Below are 22,106 nucleotides of genomic sequence, written 5' to 3'. Positions count from 1 at the left end.
TTATTCCCCTTTATTCCCCAGACAAACATAATGGGTCCCACAAGACTGAACTTCAGTTAACCATCCATGTAAATGAAACACACACCAGTGCAGGGGAAGCTAATTGACCATTAAATGGCAACTGCAGCCAGACATTAGACCCCAAGGCTTTACTGAACTCTCCCAGCTCAATGAACTGAGATTACTATTTGGCAGTCAACACTGAGTTCCTGTCTATGTGTTCCTAACCATTTACAATGTAATTCAAGATGAACCAGCCAGAGTATACAACCCTGGCAACAATTCCCTGTTCGGTTTGCCAGACAGACATGACAACTGAAGCATGTTCTGTCCCTGTGTTGGAACAGCATAGGCTACAAGGCATTTTCCAATAGCTCCAATCTGTCAGTCTGTCTACACAAGAGGATTGTGGTCAAGTAAACTCCTTAGGTAATAGATGTTATCCCCTTCCTCCACTGATAATGCAGCCTTATCTCTCTCTCTCTAGGAAAACACAACTCTGCCGATACTTGAAGTGTGGAGGCAAGATAGGATTTGTTTGTCCTGCAAAATCTGAAAGACAGTTTTAGGGGGACAGGTTTAAAACACATTATTCAGCTGAGATTATCTCCCAGTTTCCCAGTCTAGATGTTTCACTTTGTACAAAAGCACACTCCACTCTACTGTGGTCTTAGTTGTTAGTTTGTCAGGTATTTTTCGCAGTTCCCTGTGGTGTACAGATGCACTGTAGTGTTGGCACTGGCAGGGACCTATAATCTCCTCTCCACTTTGTTCCTCTCCTCCTGTCTCTCCTCCTCTCCTCATGTCTCTCCACCTCTTCGCCATCTCCTCCTTTCCCGGTTCATCTCTCAGCACATGGACTCAAGATGCTTGTCTGAGTTTTCCGTTCCCACCTGTATGCAGGTCATTCAGTCGGCTTTGAAATTCCCTTTTGCTACTCCACAGATATGGCTGTGTTCCCTTTTGTTAGCCTCTACATGTCATACTGAGCTGTTTAAAAAGAGCCGCTGATGGCTCTACTGCACTGTCTAGGTAACAGCATGGACCCACCATGTTACCCGTTTTCTCTGAGAATTGGGTTCAACAGAGAATATTGACTTCTAGACATGTTGTTACAAAGCCCAACTAGCCAACCAATTAGAGAATGATCTCTATCAGGTAGTTTTCATTTGAACCTTTTCTAGCGGGAGAGACATGTTTTCAGCTGTGCCAGTATGTGGTAAGTGGGGGTTTCTCAGGTAAATGGCCTTTTCTTGTAATCTCTGATTCAGGAATTACCTTGATACGTGCATAAGAAGATGTGTACCGTTTGATAATGTTGTATTACAAAAATACATACTCCACATAATGGAACATAACAATACAGTAATCAATGGATTAGGCTTAATACAGGCATGCTGGAATGTCCAACCATAAGCACCTTGTTTTCAACACCTTGCTCTGTTCAGTACCGTGCTGTAGCTGTACAGTAGACTATATGCCCTGGTGAGTTGTGGAATGCTGAATGTGGCTCACAGCAGGCTTTTCATCACGTTATCAGAGAGTAGTCATGTGTGACTGGAGTCCTCCAGGTCTGGAGGGAGACTGCTGCGCTGCGGGCTGGTAGTGTGAGAGACAGGGGACTGAAAGATTAATGTGATCTGCAGTTAACATGGGAGTGTTTTCACCACACACACACATGCACGCAGGAACACTCATATGCACGCACACACACATAGTCACACACACGCCACTGAAGGTTGGTGGCACTCTAATTGGGGAGAACAAGCTCATTGAAATGACTGGAGCGGAATAAGTGAATGGTATCAAATACATCAAACACATGGTTTCCAGGTGTTTGATGCCATACCATTTGCTCCATTCCGGTCGTTATTATGAGCCGTCCTCCCCTCAGCAGCCTCCTGTGACACACAGGAGGTATTTGCATCCCTTGCCTTTGCAACCATGAAAAACACTTTAAAATACAAATAGTTACACATCCTACATGTTTTTGTTTATGTTTAACTGTTTTTCAATGATAAAACAATGCAAGTCCTTTATACTGCAAAACTTTATGTTTATGCATTGATTAATGTACTTAGAGTAAGCAAATTGACTTGTCACAGTAGTGATGTGTAGAGTTGTAGTGACATGTTTTGTGGATTTAGAGATATCTATTATTTTGAACAAAACTATTTAATATATTGTATAGATCAATAAAAAATAAAGAAGGCTATTAAAATACTTTTTTATTACTAATATAATGTCTGTCCCTCAGTTTTATGTCATTGGTGTTATATTGAGCATTCCCTCCAGTGTGCAAACAGTTATCGGGGAAGGGGTCTATTATTAATGAAAAGGATTAGCTAATCACACCCTTTTAGTATGTCATAAATTTGAGGATTCCATTGATAATTTGCTGTGTCTAAATCCAAGGTGTCACTTGGTGTTACTCAATTTAAATGAATGGAAATAACATTGTGAGCAAAATGATTAATCATATACTTTTTATAAATTATTTTGGAAGGGTTTATGACCTTAGATTTGATCATCTGTGGTGTCCATTTAAGAAAATCCTCAATAACCTAAAATGTATCATTGGTGTTACTATAATTGGTGGTGCTACTCCTACTGGTAGCACAATATTATGGTAAAAATTATTTAAAGTCATTAAGCTGCCATATTAGTTGATTTAGAATGGGAAGATGTAACCAAAAACATTTAATAAATAAAACATAAAACAAAAATAAGCATTTTTCCCCCAAAAAATCTAATCTAATTGTATTGATCACATACACATATTTAGCAGATGTTATTGCAGGTGTAGTGAAATGCTTGTGTTCCTAGCTCCAACAGAGCAGCAGTATGTAACAGTGCAGTAGTATCTAAAAATGCCATGTCCAAATGCTACCGTAATTCAAGAAGGACCCATCTCCCAAGATGAAAGGGTAAAATCAGATATTTCTGGAACTCTTGGCATTGAAGAAGGAGAACCCTGAGGCCTGTGATGTCTTGATCTTCTCAGTACACATATACGGTGCCTTCGGAAAGTATTCAGACCCCTTGACCTTCTCGACATTTTGTTAGGTTACAGCCTTGTTCTAAAATTGATAAAAAATATTTAAAAATCCCCCTCATCAATCTACACACAATACCCCATAATGACAAACAAAAACTTTGTTTTCTAATTTATAAAAAAACAGAAATATTACATTTCTATAAGTATTCAGATAATTAACGCAGTACTTTGTTGAAGCACTTTTGGCAGCAATTACAGCCTTGAGTCTTCTTGGGTATGACACCCAGCTCCCATGTATTTGGGGAAAGGTGAACCTTCACCACAGTCTGAGGTCCTGAGCACTCTGGAGCAGGTTTTCATTAAGAATCTCTCTGTACTTTGCTCCATTCATCTTTGCCTCAATCCTTACTAGTCTCCCTGCTGCTGAAAAACACCCCCACAGCATGATGTTGCCACCACCATGCTTCACCGTAGGGATGGTGCCAGGTTCCCTCCAGATGTAATGCTTGGCATTCAGGCCAACGAGTTGAATCTTGGTTTCATCAGACCAGAGAATCTTGTTTCTCATGTTTTGATAGTCTTTCGGTGCCTTTTGGCAAACTCCAAATTGGGCTACCATGTGCCTTTTACTGAGGAATGGCTTCCGTCTGGCCACTCTACCATAAAGGCCTGATTGGTGGAGTGCTGCAGAGATGGTTGCTCTTCTGGAAGTATCTCCCATCTCCACAGAGGAACTCTAGAGCAATGTCAGAGTGACCATCGGGTTCTTGGTCACCTCCCTGACCAAGACCCTTCTCCCCTGATTACTCAGTTTGGCCAGGCAGCCAGCTCTAGGAAGAGTCTTGGTGGTTCCAAACTTCTTCCATTTAAGAATGATGGTACACTTCCCCTTTTTGGTACCCTTCCCCAGATATGTGCCTCAACACAATCCTGTCTTGGGGGGCTCTACGGACAATTCCTTTCGAACTCATGGCTTGGTTTTTGCCCTGACATGACCTTATATAGATAGGTGTGTGCCTTTCCAAATCATGTCCAATCAATTGAGTTTACCACAGGTGGACTCCAATCAAATTGTAGAAACATCTCAAGGATGATCAATGGAAGTAGGATGCACCAGAGCTCTATTTCGAGTTGCATAGCAAAGGGTCTGAATACTTATGTATTTTTTTTCAGAATAATTATTTTGTATTAATTTGCAAACTTTCAAAAAAAAAGTGCTTTGTCGTTATGGGGTATTGTTTGCAGAGACAGGGGACTGAAAGATTCATGTGATCTGCAGTTAACATGAGTGTTTTCACCACACACTCACACGCAGTCTATTCTTATTTAAAATTAAAGTGACACAGTGCATGACTCCAGCACCATTTTGTGGATCCATTACTGTTAACGTCTTGACGGCCGGAGGTCCTCTCTCTGCAGCGGTGATGAAGTGTCTGTTTGTTCATCATCCTTCATTCAAGGCTGTTGCTGACCTGGGCTGCTACCCCAGTCCTCACTCAAAAATAAATGATCAATATTAGGGCGTCATTTCTCACCCACTGTGTGCACTCAGAGAAAATACTGCTCTCTGTGCTCCTGCTCTGGTAAATGATTAGACTGGCTCTACTGTGACTACATGTGGAGAAGTGCAGTCTTTAGGGGAGAATGAGACCCGGATGGAAACACTGTTCAATCTGTCATGTCGGCCAGGGTACTCAGTAGTGAAAGAGATGTAGTGAATGGCTGCTGTCTTGTCCTGTTCTTCCTACAGAGAAGGTGAACGTGTTGGAGCACCTGTCCCAGCTGGCCGTCAACACCACTAATGTATCCTTATCTGTGGGGACCCAGAATTGTCCGACTCTTCACATTGGCCTGTACGCCACACTGGCAATGCCCACACACCAGGCATTTGGACCAAGGTATTATTCCTATTAACATACTATATTATATTATACTGACGTAAATTAACATTTTTTTAAAGTTATTTATATTGTGCTACCTCACATATATTGTGCTCCGTCCCAGGTTTGTAGATGAGTTCAGTGTGCTGATGGAGCTGCGTAGTGTTCAGCAGGAGGAGAGTAGCCTGGTCACCGTGCTCAGTCCCTACAGCCACATCCAGCTGCAGCTCCGTCTCAGCCCACACACGGTCACCTTCGTCTCCACTCACCACAGACATTACGAGTACGTTGTTAGTTTCACCTCCTAGTTTAGATGAATTCTGTCTTTCTGACTTTTTGTACAGTATAGTAAATTAAGCTGAGGTGCTTTGCTCCACTTGCAGCTAAAAACAATAAGTCAAGCAATACAAGTGAAGTAAATTTACCTCCCATTCCGTCCTGTCCCTCTAGGTTCCCAGTAGGTATGCTGCCTGACGGCCAGTGGCACCAGGTCTCTGTAGGTGTGTCCTCCAGCTGGCTGGCCCTCTATGTGGACTGTGAGCTGGTGGAGAGGGTGAACTGGACCTACCCTGGACAGGACATTACCACTGATGGTCTGCTGATGCTGGGGGGCATCATAGAGGGCTTTGAGACTCCATTTGAGGTAAGGGTTTCTCGGATACTCAAATTTCACTCCCACTTTCGTCTACAGTTTTCACTAGTAATGTAACGGTATATAATAAATAGTAATCTGAATATTTTTCTATTCCTCATGATTTCAAGCACTAGATATGTTCAGAGAGAAGGTGCCTGCCACTCGATGGCAGTAGAGAGAAGTTAATGTCCCGTCACCAATTACTAGGCAGTTGTCAGCTTGACTTACTCGCTGAGAATGATTTCACTTAATTTGTTGTTGGTTTTCTGCAGTTGTAATACTATATATCATAAATCCAAAATGTATTTTTCGAATTCAATCATACAATAAAGTTTGTCACCTTAAGTTATGTGACAAAATGTAAACAGAAATTGCTTTAGGGAATCTGGTCATTCTCTGCCTGCTCATTAATCCTCCCAGAGAGAGTTTACTGATTCTCCTGAAACCAGCTTCTCTTCACTTTAATTGAATCCAGAGCCGTTACTCTCAGTGCCAATTCATCACGGACGGACACAGGCAGGGTCTGGTTGCCATATCTTATTGGCTCGAGTCAGTTCCTATATTACTATCACTGTACTGTTAAATTATCTGGATGATGTCAGCCTACTGTACTGCAAAGACTAAAAGGTTGGGGACCGAAGAGCTGGATGGGCTCGTTGGAAGGGATGGCATGGGAACTTCACGGTCAGGGTTGGATATCCATGGGTATTTACACTTAGCTGCCTGTCCAATTGACCTGTCCTAAAGAAATCTCACATAGATCATTGAGATAATCCAGTACTTTATACTGTGACTGTTGTAAGTAATTAGGCTGGGTGAAAAGTGGAAAGTGGAAGGTGAAGCCTTCCTTACTGTGTGTCTGAGGGATCTCCTCACTTTTCAGCAACAGTGTTTCAGGTTTCTACCTGTCTGTCTGTCTCAGGGTGCTCTGAGACAGATGACCTTTGTGATGGGTGACCCCGACGCAGCCAGACACCAATGTAACCTCCACCTCCCTATGTGTGATGGAACGGCACCCAAAGCTCCACGGTCCCCAAGAACACCCCACACACACCAGGTACTAACTAACTACAGAACTTTGCAGTCCTCTCTGAAATATCAAGATAATTTTTTATGAAATATAATAATAATAATAATAAAATAAGACAATATGTGTGTAATTTATACTGGGATTAAAAACGAGACTATTTATTATACAGTATGCCATTTAGATCTATTCTTTTACATCTACTGCCTTTTAATTTTAAATTTCTTAATATTTTAGGATGCCGAGTTGTCCTCTGGTGACCTGCTAGATGACTTGACAAACAGTAAAGGGAGTTCCAGAGAGAATTCCACAGATAAAGGGGATGCTGTCATGGTGAGTACCTTTGATAGGAAGATAATTCCATTGTCATGTACAGTAGTTGATGTAAAGCCATGTGAGTCAGCCCAATTTAGACAAAAGCCACTGATTTGCCTGGTTTTAAAGTCTTTAATCTCTTTTGAATTATAGTGCATTAGCGGATAATGGGTCCCTTACATGTGCTTTGTACAGTGTTCCAGTGTACCAGTAGTAACAGTTGTAGTAATCTATGCTTACGACACAATTAAAGGCAAATAAGTGACAGATGTAGTGGTTGGTTAGAGATATTGCCTGAACAATCTGGGAAGTGTATCATTGATGGAGGTGAGGTGAGGAAATTCCACTGATTTCTCATTTGTCCCCATAAACCCCTAGTTTTATTTTCCTAATGGGGAAGGCTGTGATTCACTAGAGTACTGGGAACAAGCCTGGTTCAGCGCCGGCCACTTCAGAGCAGTGTGTGTGTGCTGAAAGCGGCGCTGGCTTTGACAAATGCCCCATCAGGGAGGGATAAGGGGCTGCCCTGGCCCTGGGTCTCACACACTAGACTGCAGCTCACAAATACATCCAGAGTACTTTTACCAGCTGTCCTCAAACGTCATTACCCACCGCGCAGGCTCTTTACTATAGGCTTAAAAAGACCAAGTGCATACTTCAGCATTAGTATACACTTCAGTGTATACGTGTTATTTAAACATTGGACAAGACGTTTTCCTCATTATTGTTATGTTCAAGTTGACATTTCTTTGCTTTATTGAAATCTGGTTGTCCGTGGCAGTTCTAGACTTGATGATGCTCTGTTTAAATGGTCTTTGTTAATCTGTTTTACGTACACAGGATGTTTGAGAAGTGCATTAAGGGTTTTCACTTTTTTATTGAACTGAACTGAAAGTCCTCAAATGCCCAAAGTAACATACCTTTAGTATAACAATGATAGTTTCACCAGTCCATACCTGTCTTAGATCATCAGTCAACCACTAAATGGGGGGAAGTACTGAGTTGTATCTTCATCTCAAAGTGTTAAGACTTGCAGTCGGCCTTGTGGGCGCCACTTCACTTGTTGAGAGGTCAAATGATTCAACATTTTTCTTGTCTGACCCCCATAATACACCCACAGGATGTGTACTCACTTTCTCCTTTTAAGATGAGCGATATGGGCCACAGAAGGTGCCGAAGAGCCTCTGGATCATAATTCACAAGTACTGAAACTCAGGATCAGATAAGGTCTATTTCCATTATCCATTACCTTACAACCTCTGTGCTGAAAGTGAAAGTGAGGGGACTGTTGACCTGATGTCCATACTGTCACTAATGCATAGGTTAACCTGCTAATGAACCACCATTAGAGGATTACTTTACAAAGGGCAATAGAATAAAAGGTGAGTTTGCAAGGGCCATTTAGCACAAGTCAAGGCAAAATCTAAATCAGACATCAGCCCAAGAGCAATACCATTTACAACTTGCCAACTATTTCACGCAAACCACAACCTCATGACTCACAACCTTATGTGGTGTTTTATTACATTGTATCCCAAGTAGCAGGTTCGAAGTTACATTTCTTGACTGTTCTGCCATCTATCAGCATATGAGATTGGGACATTCATCCACAGGTTTGTCGCTGTACTGCATGCATCCACCTATGGTAGCTTATACTGTAAGTCACACCATTGAAATTGCAAAAGGGAGGAACAAGAAAGAAGCAGTCATGACTCATGGTTGCCAAGCTACTGTACCTCACTAGTGAGCAGAGTAATTATGGCCCAGGCTTGTGGGAGTTCTGTTCTGAACTGGTACTGTATCACACAGCTCTGTGTTCTCATTTCTCGTCCACATTGGCAGTTCTAGTCTATCATCTGCGACTTTGACCTCAGACCACTGAAACTTGTAATCATATTCACTGGGCTATAATTTAGTTAGCCAAATAAAAAAATATATGAGAAGAGAGGGAGGCGCTGAAAAAAGGGTTGCTTTATTACTAGCCTATTGTCTCCCATATCTATTCACACCCTTGCTAAAATGTACATGAGAAAAATGTGTTCTCTCACCTTATGTTTTAATGGAAACCACATGCCATATACTGCGGCCTGGCCTCGATGTGGTAAGTGTAGACAGCAGCTTATTCCATAGATAGAGGCTCTGGGAGCAGTTAGCAAGCCTGTGTAGATTGGTGATGGTACTGATGCAAGTTCATTTGCTAAGGGATTTTCCTCTTATGTCTCCAGTCTAGTGAAAATGGGGGAAACCTCAAGAGATTTTTCCCACTCTTAAGTAAAGCGTATTCTGTAGTGGTTTCCCTTGGTTTATGCTATTGCCATGGTTTCTCATTAATACCCATAATCCCTCCTTGTGGTCACTGCTGCTTTGATTCTGAATGCTGTAGGTCTCCAGCTTAATCGTTTTCTTCAATTAGCCTCTCTCAGATCATTAGCTGATCATAGCTGTGGTTTTTTATATATTACATCTGCCTCTGTGGCCTCTGTGCCATTTCAACAGCTCTGAAGTATCTTTACCAGCTACAGTATGTGTGTGCTCCTTCCTATTTTACCACCAAGTTATCTCATTCACAGCATGGTATGTTTAATCATACAACATTAGTGCATACATTCATATCACTAAGTACAGGAAGTCTAGTGGTGGAAGTCCTAAGATCCACCTGGACCTCAGCAGCCGAGATAGAGTGATAAGGTGATGGGTATCCATCCTCTTGTCCCCTGGCTTAGCCTGGCACACCCTATCCCACCACACCCCACCCCACACCACCCACCCACCCTACCCTAACCCACACCACCCCACCCCACCCCATCCCACCACACCCACACCACCCCATCCTACCCCACCCAGCCACCCAACCACCTCACACCATCCCAGCACACCACATCCCACCCAACCCCACTCTGCCACCCCACAACACCACAACACCCCACACCACCACTCCTCATCCCACCAACCCAGCCACGCCACCCCATCCTACCCCACCCAGCCACCCAACCACCTCACACCATCCCAGCACACCACATCCCACCCAACCCCACTCTGCCACCCCACAACACCACAACACCCCACAACACCACTCCTCATCCCACCAACCCAGCCACGCCACCCCATCCTACCCTACCCAGCCACCCACAACACCACACCACCCCACACCACAACACCTCATCCCACCCAGTCACCCACCCACCCACCACACCCCACCCCACCCCACCCAACCAGCCACCCCACCCAACCAGCCACCCCACACCACCCCATCCCACCAAACCCCATCCCATTCTACCCCAACCAACCATCCATCCATCCACCCACCCACCCACCCATCCACCCCACACCACCCCATCCGACCCTGCCCGCCCGCCCAGCCACCCCACACCACAATATCCCATCCCACCCACCTAGCTACCCCATTCCACCACACCACACCCCATCCCATCCTACCCCACCCAGCCAACCCACACCACCACACCTCATCCCACACCACCCCACCCCACCCCACCAGCCCCCATCCCATCTCATCCCAGCCACCACACTCCATCCCACACCACAGCACCCCACCACACCGAGCCAGCCTACCCAGCCGCCACACCCCACCACACCCCACCACACCACACCCCATCCCAGGCAGCCAAGCCGAGCTGTGGGTGGGAGACTGAGAGTGGGAGCGCAGCCCAGGGTGTGTCTATGTGTTCCTGCTCACGGGGAAGGCACTGGGAAAGAGCACTGCATACTTTGCCAGGGAGGACTCCTGTGGACTAGGAGGGGTGTAGTAGGAGTGGTGCTCTCCTATTGTAATGTACTGTAGCCATGCAGTGTTTTACCTGGATACTGGGCTGCTTAATGCTGGATTCTTTCCTCTTTGGATTGTGTTTGGAGGGTCAATGGAGAGCATCTTACACGGTAGGGAACCACCAGACCATTTTAACTAGTTCATAGTTGTGATGATCAGGTTGTACATTTGCTGCTGTGCTCACTACAGTAACACTATTGTCCCCAGGTGATAAATACAGAACTGCTTAGGAATCCCACTGTTGTGATTGTGTTGATGTACTGTAGCAGAGTGTATGTATGTTCATCCTGGTTATTAGCCCATGGTTTGTTTACTCTTTTATTTATTTTATTTATTTTACCTTTATTTTACTAGGCAAGTCAGTTAAGAACAAATTCTTATTTTCAATGACGGCCTAGGAACAGTGGGTTAACTGCCTGTTCAGGGGCAGAACGACAGATTTGTACCTTGTCAGCTCGGGGATTCGAACTTGCAACCTTTCGGTTACTAGTCCAACGCTCTAACCACTAGGCTACCCTGCCGCCCCTCTACGTCTATGATAGACATTGACATGCTTGTTTTTGCCATATAAAGATTTTCATTGCTGTTTATTTAGTTCATCATGGGGTATTATACTTTAGCCAGAAGACAGAGACTCCTCTAAACAGATCCATATGAAGCAAGGTTCTTCATTGCCAGCACATGTGGGTACATCCTTAATAAACAAAGGTTTTCTTATGGCCTTGTAGAACATCAGAAATTCTGTAATCTGTAGTTATCTATCCTAAAAATAGAATGTGACAACAACAGGATTACATCATGTGTTCACCCCCTTTTTACTCATCTGTAAATATTCCCGCTCTAATAATTCTACTACAGGACACGTCCTCGTAACATCTCTGATGACTATATAAAGCTGGGGATGATGGAGTGTATTTGCCCAGCTGCATTTTTAGACACATGGCCGGTGAAGATCATCCTCATACCTGTGTCTAAGCCTTTGATTTATGGTCCTCCATCATAATATACTGTTAGGTTAACCCGTTGGATACAGATTCCCCCCTGCCTGGGGACCGGTGAGCTGGACCTTCCTTCAGGAGTATTTCACATGGTGCTATTTCATACTAAGGTCTCTGGGTGACATGGTCTTTGTTTGCATCTTCCAGTCTGACCCGTAGCGATGACCTTGTCAGCTACACGTCATCCCCCTAATGAAACCATTTCTTGACTGCAGAATGCACCGGTCCCCATTCAAACCTCACTGCTACATGATACAGGAATGATGCACTCATCTCATCAGTCAACCATTGTTCAGGAAGCATACAAATAGCTAGATAGTTTATGTTTCATTTATATGTTAAATATGTTTAGCTATTACACAAATTATCTGTCAGCAACGTTTTGTGTTTGTTTGCACTATTGGAAAAGTTAATTGTATTTGATGGATTTTTAATTCTTTGTGTGTCTATCTGGCAGGATGTGTTTAGAGATACATGCCTGATTTCTGACTTTACAATCAATGTGTGTAAAGTATGAACTGTATTATGCTGAGATGAATACCAGGGATCCATTATTGCCCACTTCAGAGATCAAAGAGTCTGGACTACAGAATACTGTATTCCCTGGCCACATGCTCACCTCCAGTTCACACTGTAGAGCAGAGCTCCAGCCCAGACACAGAACCCCAGACACAAGACCCCCAGACGTAGACCCCCAGACCCAGACCCTACTCACTCACTGCTGCAGCCACTGGCAGTGGGACAAGTATGGTGTCTCTCTGTCAGATGTTAACAGCGTATTTTCCCTTAGTGTTTCCATACGACATCAAACCTCCTAAAGTAAGATTGTGCCTGATGTGTGCAAGGCTCTCACTAGCAGTCTCGTTCTGTTAGTGCTCTGCCTCCTCCTCCAATACAGTGCCTCCATTCTAGGGCTCAGCCTGGGGATGAAAGGCAGAGCTATAGGGAGGTTGAGGAGATTAGTTGGACAAATAGTTTCAGGCCCAGGGAGATCAAGTATCCGCTCATCTAAGAGAAGAGAGAGAGAGAGAGAGAGAGAGAGAGAGAGAGAGAGAGAGAGAGAGAGAGAGAGGCAATGCTAGCGTATTACATATAAAGGCCCATTGTCTGCTGTAGGGGAGGTCAGTGTGAGATGGACTGAAGCTCTGCCACTCACCTGGGTGCAGTTATCTCTCTAATGTAATCCCAGCTTCTCTTTGAAGTTCATGGTCATTAGGCCCAGACTTGATAACCAATTTTTATACTTATGTAAGTGATGCACAGCATTTTTTTATAATAAAAAACGACGAGTACTGTTTTTATATTACAGATGTAGGATAATTTGAGTCACTTTACTACAGCAGAAAAAGAATCCTGCAGCAACAGGAAATATGAATTATTATGTGGATTATAAATAATGGTAATTACAAACTTTAAAGCCTTTTTAAAACTCAAATACAGTATAAGTTTGCATTTTCTGCTGGAAAAATCTCAGCAACAAAAGAGTGATCAAATTAAGATCCTACATCCGTATGCACCTTTTATGTTGAGGTGAAAAAAGGAACATGTAATTGTGGAAATGTTGTAGTTCATTTGATGGAACTGTTTGATAGAGATGTGTCTGTTGTGGGTGAGTGATCATTCTAGACACTCTGTATCAGAGGGATCTGGTGATGTGGCTGCAACCATTAACCATAGTTTTCTCTTTCTCTCTTTGTAGGATCCCTCCCTCCCAGAAGGCAAGTCTCCTATCTCCCAGCACGCAGCCACCCTACAACAACTAGGGAATGGGTTTGTGGGAGTTGATGAGGCAGACCCCTCTATCTTCACCCTACATCACACGGATACAGGTACCCGTGGCAGCAATTCCCCCTATACAGTCACTGCCTTGGATGAGAACATCACCACAGATGCAGAAGACAGACCACAACATGACATCATCGACCTGGACTCCACCGGCCCCTCCCCCAGTTTCCGAAGGAAAGGCTCTGACCAGAAGAGCCCATCCCAGTCTGGTCACCCTGACCCCAGTGTGCTCTTGGAGGAGAACCTGTTGCCTCCTGCGGGGTCAGCAGTGGAGCAGGGAAGGATTAGTAGTGGCTCTCTCACACAGAAGGGCCAGGGGAACAGTGAGGGAGTCGGACAGGCTGGTTCTGATCACACAGGCTTGCTGACAGTGGCACCCAGTGAGGGTGATGTCATAGTCGGATCTGACAACAAGATTTACAGGCTCCTGAGTGGCCCTCCAGGGCCAGTTGGCCCTCCAGGAGAACAAGTAAGAATCTCTTAGGGACTGTTTTTAGAGTTAGAAATGCTCATAGAGATATTTGTTTTCAAAACTCAGATCCTTTAAATATCACCAGGACTTACACGCCACATAGAATCAAAGTCAGTGATTTCATAAAACCAAAGTGATTTTCTGAACACATGATTTTACGGAGATAGGAAGCAGAATAAACTGACATATCAGTGCGTGTCTTAGAATAGAGAATAGTCATCCATTTGTTCCTCATGAGAAGTACTGTATGTCTTCACGGGTTTATTCAGCTATGGTTTTCTTGTAAAACAATGATATCTTTGTCTCTATTGGAAAATGAAAACATCAGTGGTTTAATAACTGTCTTTAATTTGAATTCAAATATTCCCCACTGCAGCTCACGTAATGCAAAAAAAACACCCTTTAATCTTTTGATTTTTTATTGCTTATAAGTACAGATTACGGAAATACTGTACAAACGCTGTGGTTAAATTTACCCATATGACATGGACACAGACTGATTCATATGCATTCTACAAAATTACAGGAGAGAAAATAAACATCTCAAAAAGATGTGGCAGTAATATGCTACTGCAGACCAAAATGTACACTTTGCCACTCTGTTGCATCATCTTTAAGTTCTATTGCCAAACTGTGATCTTTGCCTGTTGTTCCAGTATTATTATAACTTCCTGTAAATATCTGTCCCTATGTTCACCACATTGTCATGTTTACAGGGATGTGCTGGCAAAGAAGGCTATATTGGGTTCAAGGGAGACATGGTAAGGGAATAGATCACTGGTGAAATAATTGTTTTGAAAACCCCAAATGACTTATGGATGTCATTTTTATGGTAAGTACAGTATGTGAATTAGTTTTTTCAGTGTGTGTGTTGGTTCTATACAGATTAAGGATCTTGATTTCAGCCCTTTTTCTACATCAGTAAAATAATCCTGCAGCAACAGGAAATTTGAATTATTATGTGGATTATAATTAATTAAGATCTTTGTAGGGGTTGATACGTTTTTCATAAGGGAAAATCTTCTGAAGTTTCAAAGTGGAAATTACAAACTTCAGAAGCCTTTTTGAACCTCAAATACACAGTTTTATATTTCCTGCATTGCAGAACAGTTCTGCAACAGGGTGATCAAATTAAGATGCTACATCTGTACCTGTTGAGACTTGTTGTACTTTGTTGAACACAGTGGTGTAAAGTACTAAAGTAAAAAATACTTTAAAGTTCTACTTTAAGTCGTTTTTTTGGGTGTCTGTACATTACTTTATTATTTATATATTTGAAAACTTTTACTTCACTAGTTACCTAAGGAAAATAATGTACTTTTTACTCCGTACATCTTACCTGACAACCAAAAGTACTCATTACATTTTGCATGGCTAGCAGGACAGGAAAATGGTCCAATTCACGCACTTATCAAGAGAACACCCCATGTCATCTCTACTGCCTCTGATCTGGCGGACTCACTAAACACAAATGCTTTGTTTGTAAATTATGTCTGAGTGTTGGCGTGTGCCCCTGGCTATCCATAAAAAAATATATAAAAGAAAATTATGCCGTCGGGTTAGTTTAACATAAGGAATTTGAAATGATTTATACGTTTACTTTCAATACTTAAGTATATTTTAGCAATTACATTGACTTTTGATACTTAAGAACATTTAAAACCAAACACTATTAGACTTTTTCTGCAGTAGTATTTCACTGTGTGACTTTCACTTTTACTTGAGTAATAATCTATTAAAGGTATCTTTACTTTTGCTCAAGTATTACAATTGGGTACTTTTTCCACCACTGGTTGACCATCACTCACTGTCATAGACTGCTCTCTTATCTCTGCTTTCCTAGGGATCTCAGGGTGTCAGAGGGCAGGAGGGCAGGAGAGGTGAGACAGGCCTCCCAGGTCCTCCAGGCCTACCCACCCTCTACCTGTGGAGGAACTCCCAGGAGGATTGGACTGACTTCAGGGTGAGATTCGTTCTGTCTGTCCAGTGTCCACCCATATCACAGCAGCCTGCCTGGGAGTATTATAAAACTTATTGTAACAACGCAGTTTTTGTGTATGTGCTGTGTTGTCAAAGAATACCTTGATCTCCCAGTTCACCTGGCTATGCTTTTGGAGGCTATACAGTAGAGCAGCAGCCACCACCGCCCACTGCCTTGGTTCAAATCAAATCAAATTGTATTTGTCACATGCGCCGGATACAACAGGTGTAGTAGACCTTACCGTGAAATGCTTACTTACAAGCCCTTAACCAACAATGCAGTTCAAGAAATAAAGTTAATAAAATATTTACTAAATAAACGAAAATAAAAATAAAATCAATCAAAAAGTAACATAAGAAATGTACATAACAATAACAGGGGGTACCAGTACTGAGTCAATGTGCAGGGGTACAGGTCGGTCGAGGTCATTTGTAAAGTGACTATGCATAGATAATAATCAGCGAGTAGCAGCAGTGCAAAAACAAAGGAGGGGAAGCTGTTAAGGAGCCTTTTTGGACATAGACTTGGCGCTCCGGTACCGCTTGCCGTGCGGTAGCAGAGAGAACGGTCTATAACTGGGGTGAATGGAGTCTTTGACATTTTTTCGGGCCTTCCTCTGACAATATACTGTAGGTCCTGGATGTCAGGAAGCTTGGCCCCAGTGATGTACTCGGCCGTTTGCACTACCCTCTGTAGCGCCTTACGGTCAGATGCCGAGCAGTTGCCATACCAGGCAGTGATGCAACTGGCCAAGACGCTCTCGATGGTGCAGCTGTAGAACTTTTTGAGGATCTGAGGACCCATGCCAAATATTTTCAGTCTCCTTGGGGGGGGGGGTGATGTGGGTGATGTGGACACCAAGGAACTTGAAACTCTCGACCCGCTCCACTTCAGTCCCATCGATGTTAACGGGGGCCTGAGAGAGGTTGTTGTCCTGGCACCACACTGCCAGGTCTCTGACCTCCTCCTTGTAGGTCTCATCATTATCGGTGATCAGGCCTACCATTGTTGTGTCGTCAGCAGATTTAATGATGGTGTTGGAGTCGTGGGTGAGTTGTGGGTGAACAGGGAGTACAGGAGGGGACTAAGCATTCACCCCTGAGGGGCCCCGTGATGAGGATCAGCGTGGAAGATGTGTTGTTACCTACACTTACCACCTGGGGGCGGCCCATCAGGAAGACCAGGATCCAGTTGCAGAGGGAGGTGTTTATTCCCAGGGTCCTTAGTTTAGTGATGAGCTTTGAGGGCACTATGCTGTTGAACACAGAGCTGTTGTCAATGAACAGCATTCTCACATAGGTGTTCCTTTTGTCCAGGTGGGAAAGGGCAGCGTGGAGTGCAATTGAGATTGCGTGATCTGTGGATCTGTTGGGGTAGTATACGAATTGGAGTGGATCTAGGGTTTCTGGGATGATGGTGTTGATGTGAGTCATGACCAGCCTTTCAAAGCACTTCATGGCTACAGACGTGAGTACCACGGGGCGTTAATCATTTAGGCAGGTTACCTTCGCTTTCTTGGGCTTAGGGACTATGGTGGTCTGTTTGAAAATACAGACTCGGCCAGGGAGAGGTTGAAAATGTCAGTGAATACACTTGCCAGTTGGTCAGCGCATGCTTTGAGTACACGTCCTGGTAATCCATCTGACCCTGTGGCTTTGTGAATGTTGACCTGTTTAAAGGTCTTGCTCACATCGGCTACAGAGAGCGTGATCACACAAATAAACCAAATCATTTTTATTTTGATAAACATTTGGTTTTCAGTGTTTGAATAGTGCGGATTTGACAGTGAAATGTTTTTGTGGGTGATGGTATGTTTGCTCTGTGTCTTTTCCCTACAACATTTATCACTCCAGATTTGACATCTTCTATACAATATTTAGTCGCAAAGGTTCAGTTTGATTACATTATTTACATCAAATAATTCAATGCTTTGTTTCTGGAATTAAGTTGATTGCTGCAATTTTGTAAGTGCATCAACGTGGAAGATAGTTACTGGAAGTATATTTTAAGGATCAATGAATTTGTGACACAGCATAAAAGTTGTATCTTATAATCATACACACATAGACAAGACTAGTATGGATTTTTTACACAAGAGCCACCTGTATCTCATATTCAAATGTATACGTTGTATTCAAACTTTACTTTCTCGAGTCGTGTTTATCTCCCACATAAACATCTTGATGTGTGATTAGATTAGGCAAGGGCATATTTTTCCATATGTAATGAAAATGTAAACCTAGGCAGGTTTTTATAGACTCAAGGCCCTCTGTGATCCTTTGGGGGTAAAACCTGCTTCCATTTCAGGGCTGGCTTGTTTAGTCCTTTCCCCCAGTGTTTTCTAGCTACAGCCTTAAAGCCTGTTTGGATGGCCACAGCTGAGAGACTGAAGCAGGTCTCCAGCTCCATCAGGAACACTCTGATGTAGCTAACTACAGTAATGAGGCTTGATGTGTCAGCGGAGGGAGTATTGTAACTGAAACGGCCAGTAGGATGCAACGGTCAGCCCATCTGCTCTGGATTCCCCCTCTCTCTCCAGTGATTAAAGGCCCTGAGCTGTGTGAATGGTCTACAGTGTTGCTGGCAGCTGGGAGCACACTGGGGGCTCTGACAGCCTATTAACCCCCCACTCACCCTCAGTTTAGCTAGGCCAGTCTGTGGAGACCCAGGTTTAGGGGAGGTCCAGGCCTCTCATCCTTTCTGAGCTTCACCTTAACTGGGCATGCAAGGCAAGCCTTCTGCCCTGGGGAGCAGAACCTGAACCGGAGCTCTGGGCCAAGACAAACACTACCCAAGCGGTGGCAGCTAAGGCGGTTTCATATAACCAGCGGCCCTATGTGTAATTCTGTGGGAGTCAGTTGCCTCCAACTTCCCCAGCCCACAGCGTACAGTGACAGCATGCTCTGTGCCAATGCCACATCCCTTATCTACCATCTGAGCAGGCAGAGAGACTGCATGGGGCTCTCAACACTTTGCCCTTATTTCATTTGGCTGCATCTCAATGTAACGACCTTAAGTGTTACAAGAAATTATGGTTGAGATTTGACCTTGAGCAAACAGTTGCGTGTTTCCCTCTCAGCAGTATCTGGGTGAAGTAGCTGGCACTTATTCCATATAATGTAATCGGGTTGCAGTAGAGCCTGTATGAGCCCAAATCTACCTTGGAGCTTAACACATCTGTTCTCCGTAAAAAAAATAACTACATTACCGTTCCTGCCATTATATACAGGACAGCAGAGTCTGCATTACAATGTAGTTTTAACACGCTGTTGTTAGCTAGACATGGGGAAGTTGTGCTATTGTTGTAAGACAGGTTTCGTTCCCATGATGTAACTACTCTCCGTCCTATATTATGCCAATGACCTCTGCTTGTTTTTTCCAGCGATCATCCTTCTTCCATTTGCTGCGTGCAGGCTGGCCTGTAAGTATCACAACTCAGTGATGTGTGCCAACTGCACTACAGTGGGTCAAAGATGCTGTGTGTGCCTGAGTGTGTTACTGATGGACCTCTTCCTATTAAATCCTCAGACAGAACAGGGACCTACTGGACCAATAGGGGAAATGGGCAAACCTGGCCTACCAGTGAGTGATATACCCATTTACTGTACACTAATCACAAATAAACTATGGTCATATGCCCTTGCATGAGTTTATCAATGCAAAGACATTCATGTAAGTGTAGGTGACGTTGGGCTAATAACTGAAAGGTTGCTGGTTCGAATACCTGAGCAAGGGAGAAAAATCTGTCGATGTTTCATTGTACCTATCCGGTGTATGTGACAATAAAACATGTATTTATTTTTTTCTGCAGGGCATTCCTGGAGATCCTGGACACAGACAAATGCCAGGACACAGGGGAAACATGGTAATCTTAACAATACAACTAGCAACTTGTTTTACAAATGTTCTCCTAGTGGTTAATGCACATTCAAGGCTCAGTATTGTCTACCATCTGAGATCTCCTAGTCTTCTCTGAGGTTTTGTTCTAAACAGCTAAATATATGAATCATGCCTGGTGTTATGTCTGTGCCAGGGTTACCCTGGGCCGAAGGGTGTGTCAGGTCGAGGAGGGACCTGGGGCAGAGATGGTCAGCATGGCCTGGATGGACAGCCAGGGCCACCGGGATTGCCTGGGCTTCAGGTAACACCAAAGACATTCACATGATACATTATTTACAGTCAATCTATACATTTTAACTGAGTAAAATCAACTCATACAATACAAGATTTGATTAGAATGAAACAAGAAAGAAAGTATGGACCTCTATGACTGTAATGGCATGGCGGTGGTTTCTATTTCAGGGTCCTACAGGCTATAAGGGAGAGAATGCTCCTCCAGGGGAGAGAGGAGATGAGGTGAGAATACCAGTGTATGGTACACTACATGTCTGTATGGCAAAATGCCAGATTAGTGCAGGGAAGTGGCTGTCAAACAAGCACCCTTCTCCAAACTGTGCCTATGGTCAGATCTCACAGTTCATACACTATACCCAGTCAGTGGAAACAACCAGCATGACTGAAGGTCCAGGAGCTTTTCCTGACCACAGAACCTGGAAAACCATCAGACAGGCTCTAGTAATAAGCAGTTATCATCTAGAGTCTGTTAGTTACTGTGATCTATTCCCCTTTTATGATGATGACCGATTCCACATTTGTGTGTGAAGCTGCCTGGATCCCAAACATGCCACCAGTCACCAGCTGATGGCACTAGGGGACACCACAAACCCCATGGTTATACATGTTGGTTTATAGCAGGGGTCTCCAACCCTGTTCCTGGAGAGCTGGCCTCTTGTAGGTTTTCACTCCAAACCGAGTTGTAACTAAACTGGTTCAGTTTATCAACCAGATAATTATTAGGACTAGGTGTTCTAGATCAGGGTTGCAGAGAAAACCTACAGGACGGTAGCTCTCCAGGAAAAGGGCTGGAGAGCCCTGGTTTATAGTAACATCACTGGCACGTCTCCTGTGTCTCTCTCCTCACTGAACTACAGGGTTTCACTGGCAAGACAGGTCCATGTGGAGACAGAGGGAAGACTGGAGAGAAGGTAACTTTTTAAATATCAAAATTGGTACTCTTTAAACCTTTTTTATTCTCAAAGTGGAAGTAGGCTGATGTTGTTCTGCACATGTCCACAAAGTGGTATTGCACTGCTCTCTAGTGGATGGAAACATCAATGGCTGCTTTGCTCAACACCAGACCTGGTTTCTTTTCAACTCATCCAAGCCTGTTTGGAACATGCTTGTATTTCTTTGCACTTTCACTATCAAAGGCACACTTAGAATATTTGTATATATTATATTAAATATATGAATTCACTTTTCACGATCATGATCATCTGTAGCCTATGCTTATTAATGTAGTTTCCCCCAAGTGTAGACATATTTCTTGCTATGTTCTCCAGGGTTCTAAAGGAGAGCCAGGGGAACCAGGTTCTGTTGGCCCACTTGTGAGTAGAACACTTTTATCCTCTGGCCCTAATTCAGCTCTCAAATGCTGATAAATGCTGATGTTTTGACTGTACTGTGGGTAATACAGATGTGGTTTATTAAGCTTGTGCATCATATAATAACTGTTTTAATTTCAGGGGCCGGTTGGTAAAAGAGGAGTCCAAGGGTTTTCAGGGTCACTTGGGCCTCAGGTAAGACTTTGAATAAAAATCAATAATCCTAATGGAACACAACTGTGTTACAATCCATGCAGCCACACTATTTGATGGTGTTCTAGATCAGTGGTTTCCAACTCCAGTCCTCCAGTACCCTCAACAGCACACATGTTTGTTGTTGCTCTGAACAAAAAACAACTGGTGCAGGTGTCCCTATCTCTTCTGTTTTTCAGGGTGATTCTGGGTATGATGGCACCCAAGGTCCATTTGGGCCAATGGTGAGTGTAGGAGTATCATGCAAGCTCTTACGGTTACTATCACATCTACCTACTTTACTGCCGCAGTCAGAACACACTTGACAAATCAGTGCAGACGTACCACTTGCACAGGAAAACAATGCACGTTGTTTTTTTGTGTTTACCTATTCACATATGTACTGTATGTGCCCAAACAGGGGGCTCCAGGTGTTACTGGTATGATTGGAGCACAGGGGGTGAACGGCTCAAGGGTCAGTATACTGTATTTACCAATGCACAGTGGGCATTGGATTGATGATTGATTGGCACAGACCAGAATTGTGTAGCTGGTCTGCACTCAAAATGGAGATTCAAGGTTTCTATTTCATTCAG

At 43.6% G+C, this 22,106-nt stretch overlaps 1 protein-coding gene across 1 annotated transcript in view; it reads left to right on the top strand.

Moving 5' to 3' along the window:
• LOC116362021 (collagen alpha-1(XI) chain) overlaps positions 1-21,325 on the top strand; it is a 49,619-nt gene extending 28,294 nt beyond the window's left edge. The window contains exons 2-13 of the mRNA XM_031816340.1: positions 4,749-4,896; positions 5,003-5,161; positions 5,329-5,521; positions 6,435-6,569; positions 6,777-6,872; positions 13,336-13,890; positions 14,610-14,654; positions 15,737-15,856; positions 19,288-19,295; positions 19,686-19,739; positions 19,908-20,015; positions 21,277-21,325. Of these exons, the coding sequence (XP_031672200.1) occupies positions 4,749-4,896; positions 5,003-5,161; positions 5,329-5,521; positions 6,435-6,569; positions 6,777-6,872; positions 13,336-13,890; positions 14,610-14,654; positions 15,737-15,856; positions 19,288-19,295; positions 19,686-19,739; positions 19,908-20,015; positions 21,277-21,325 (1,670 nt within the window). The remainder of the gene's footprint in view (positions 1-4,748; positions 4,897-5,002; positions 5,162-5,328; positions 5,522-6,434; positions 6,570-6,776; positions 6,873-13,335; positions 13,891-14,609; positions 14,655-15,736; positions 15,857-19,287; positions 19,296-19,685; positions 19,740-19,907; positions 20,016-21,276) is intronic.
• Positions 21,326-22,106: the final 781 nt, after the last annotated feature.

Source organism: Oncorhynchus kisutch, linkage group LG3 (genome assembly GCF_002021735.2).
Source record: "Oncorhynchus kisutch isolate 150728-3 linkage group LG3, Okis_V2, whole genome shotgun sequence".
NCBI lineage: Eukaryota > Metazoa > Chordata > Actinopteri > Salmoniformes > Salmonidae > Oncorhynchus > Oncorhynchus kisutch.
This window is presented reverse-complemented; position numbering and strand designations above follow the sequence as displayed.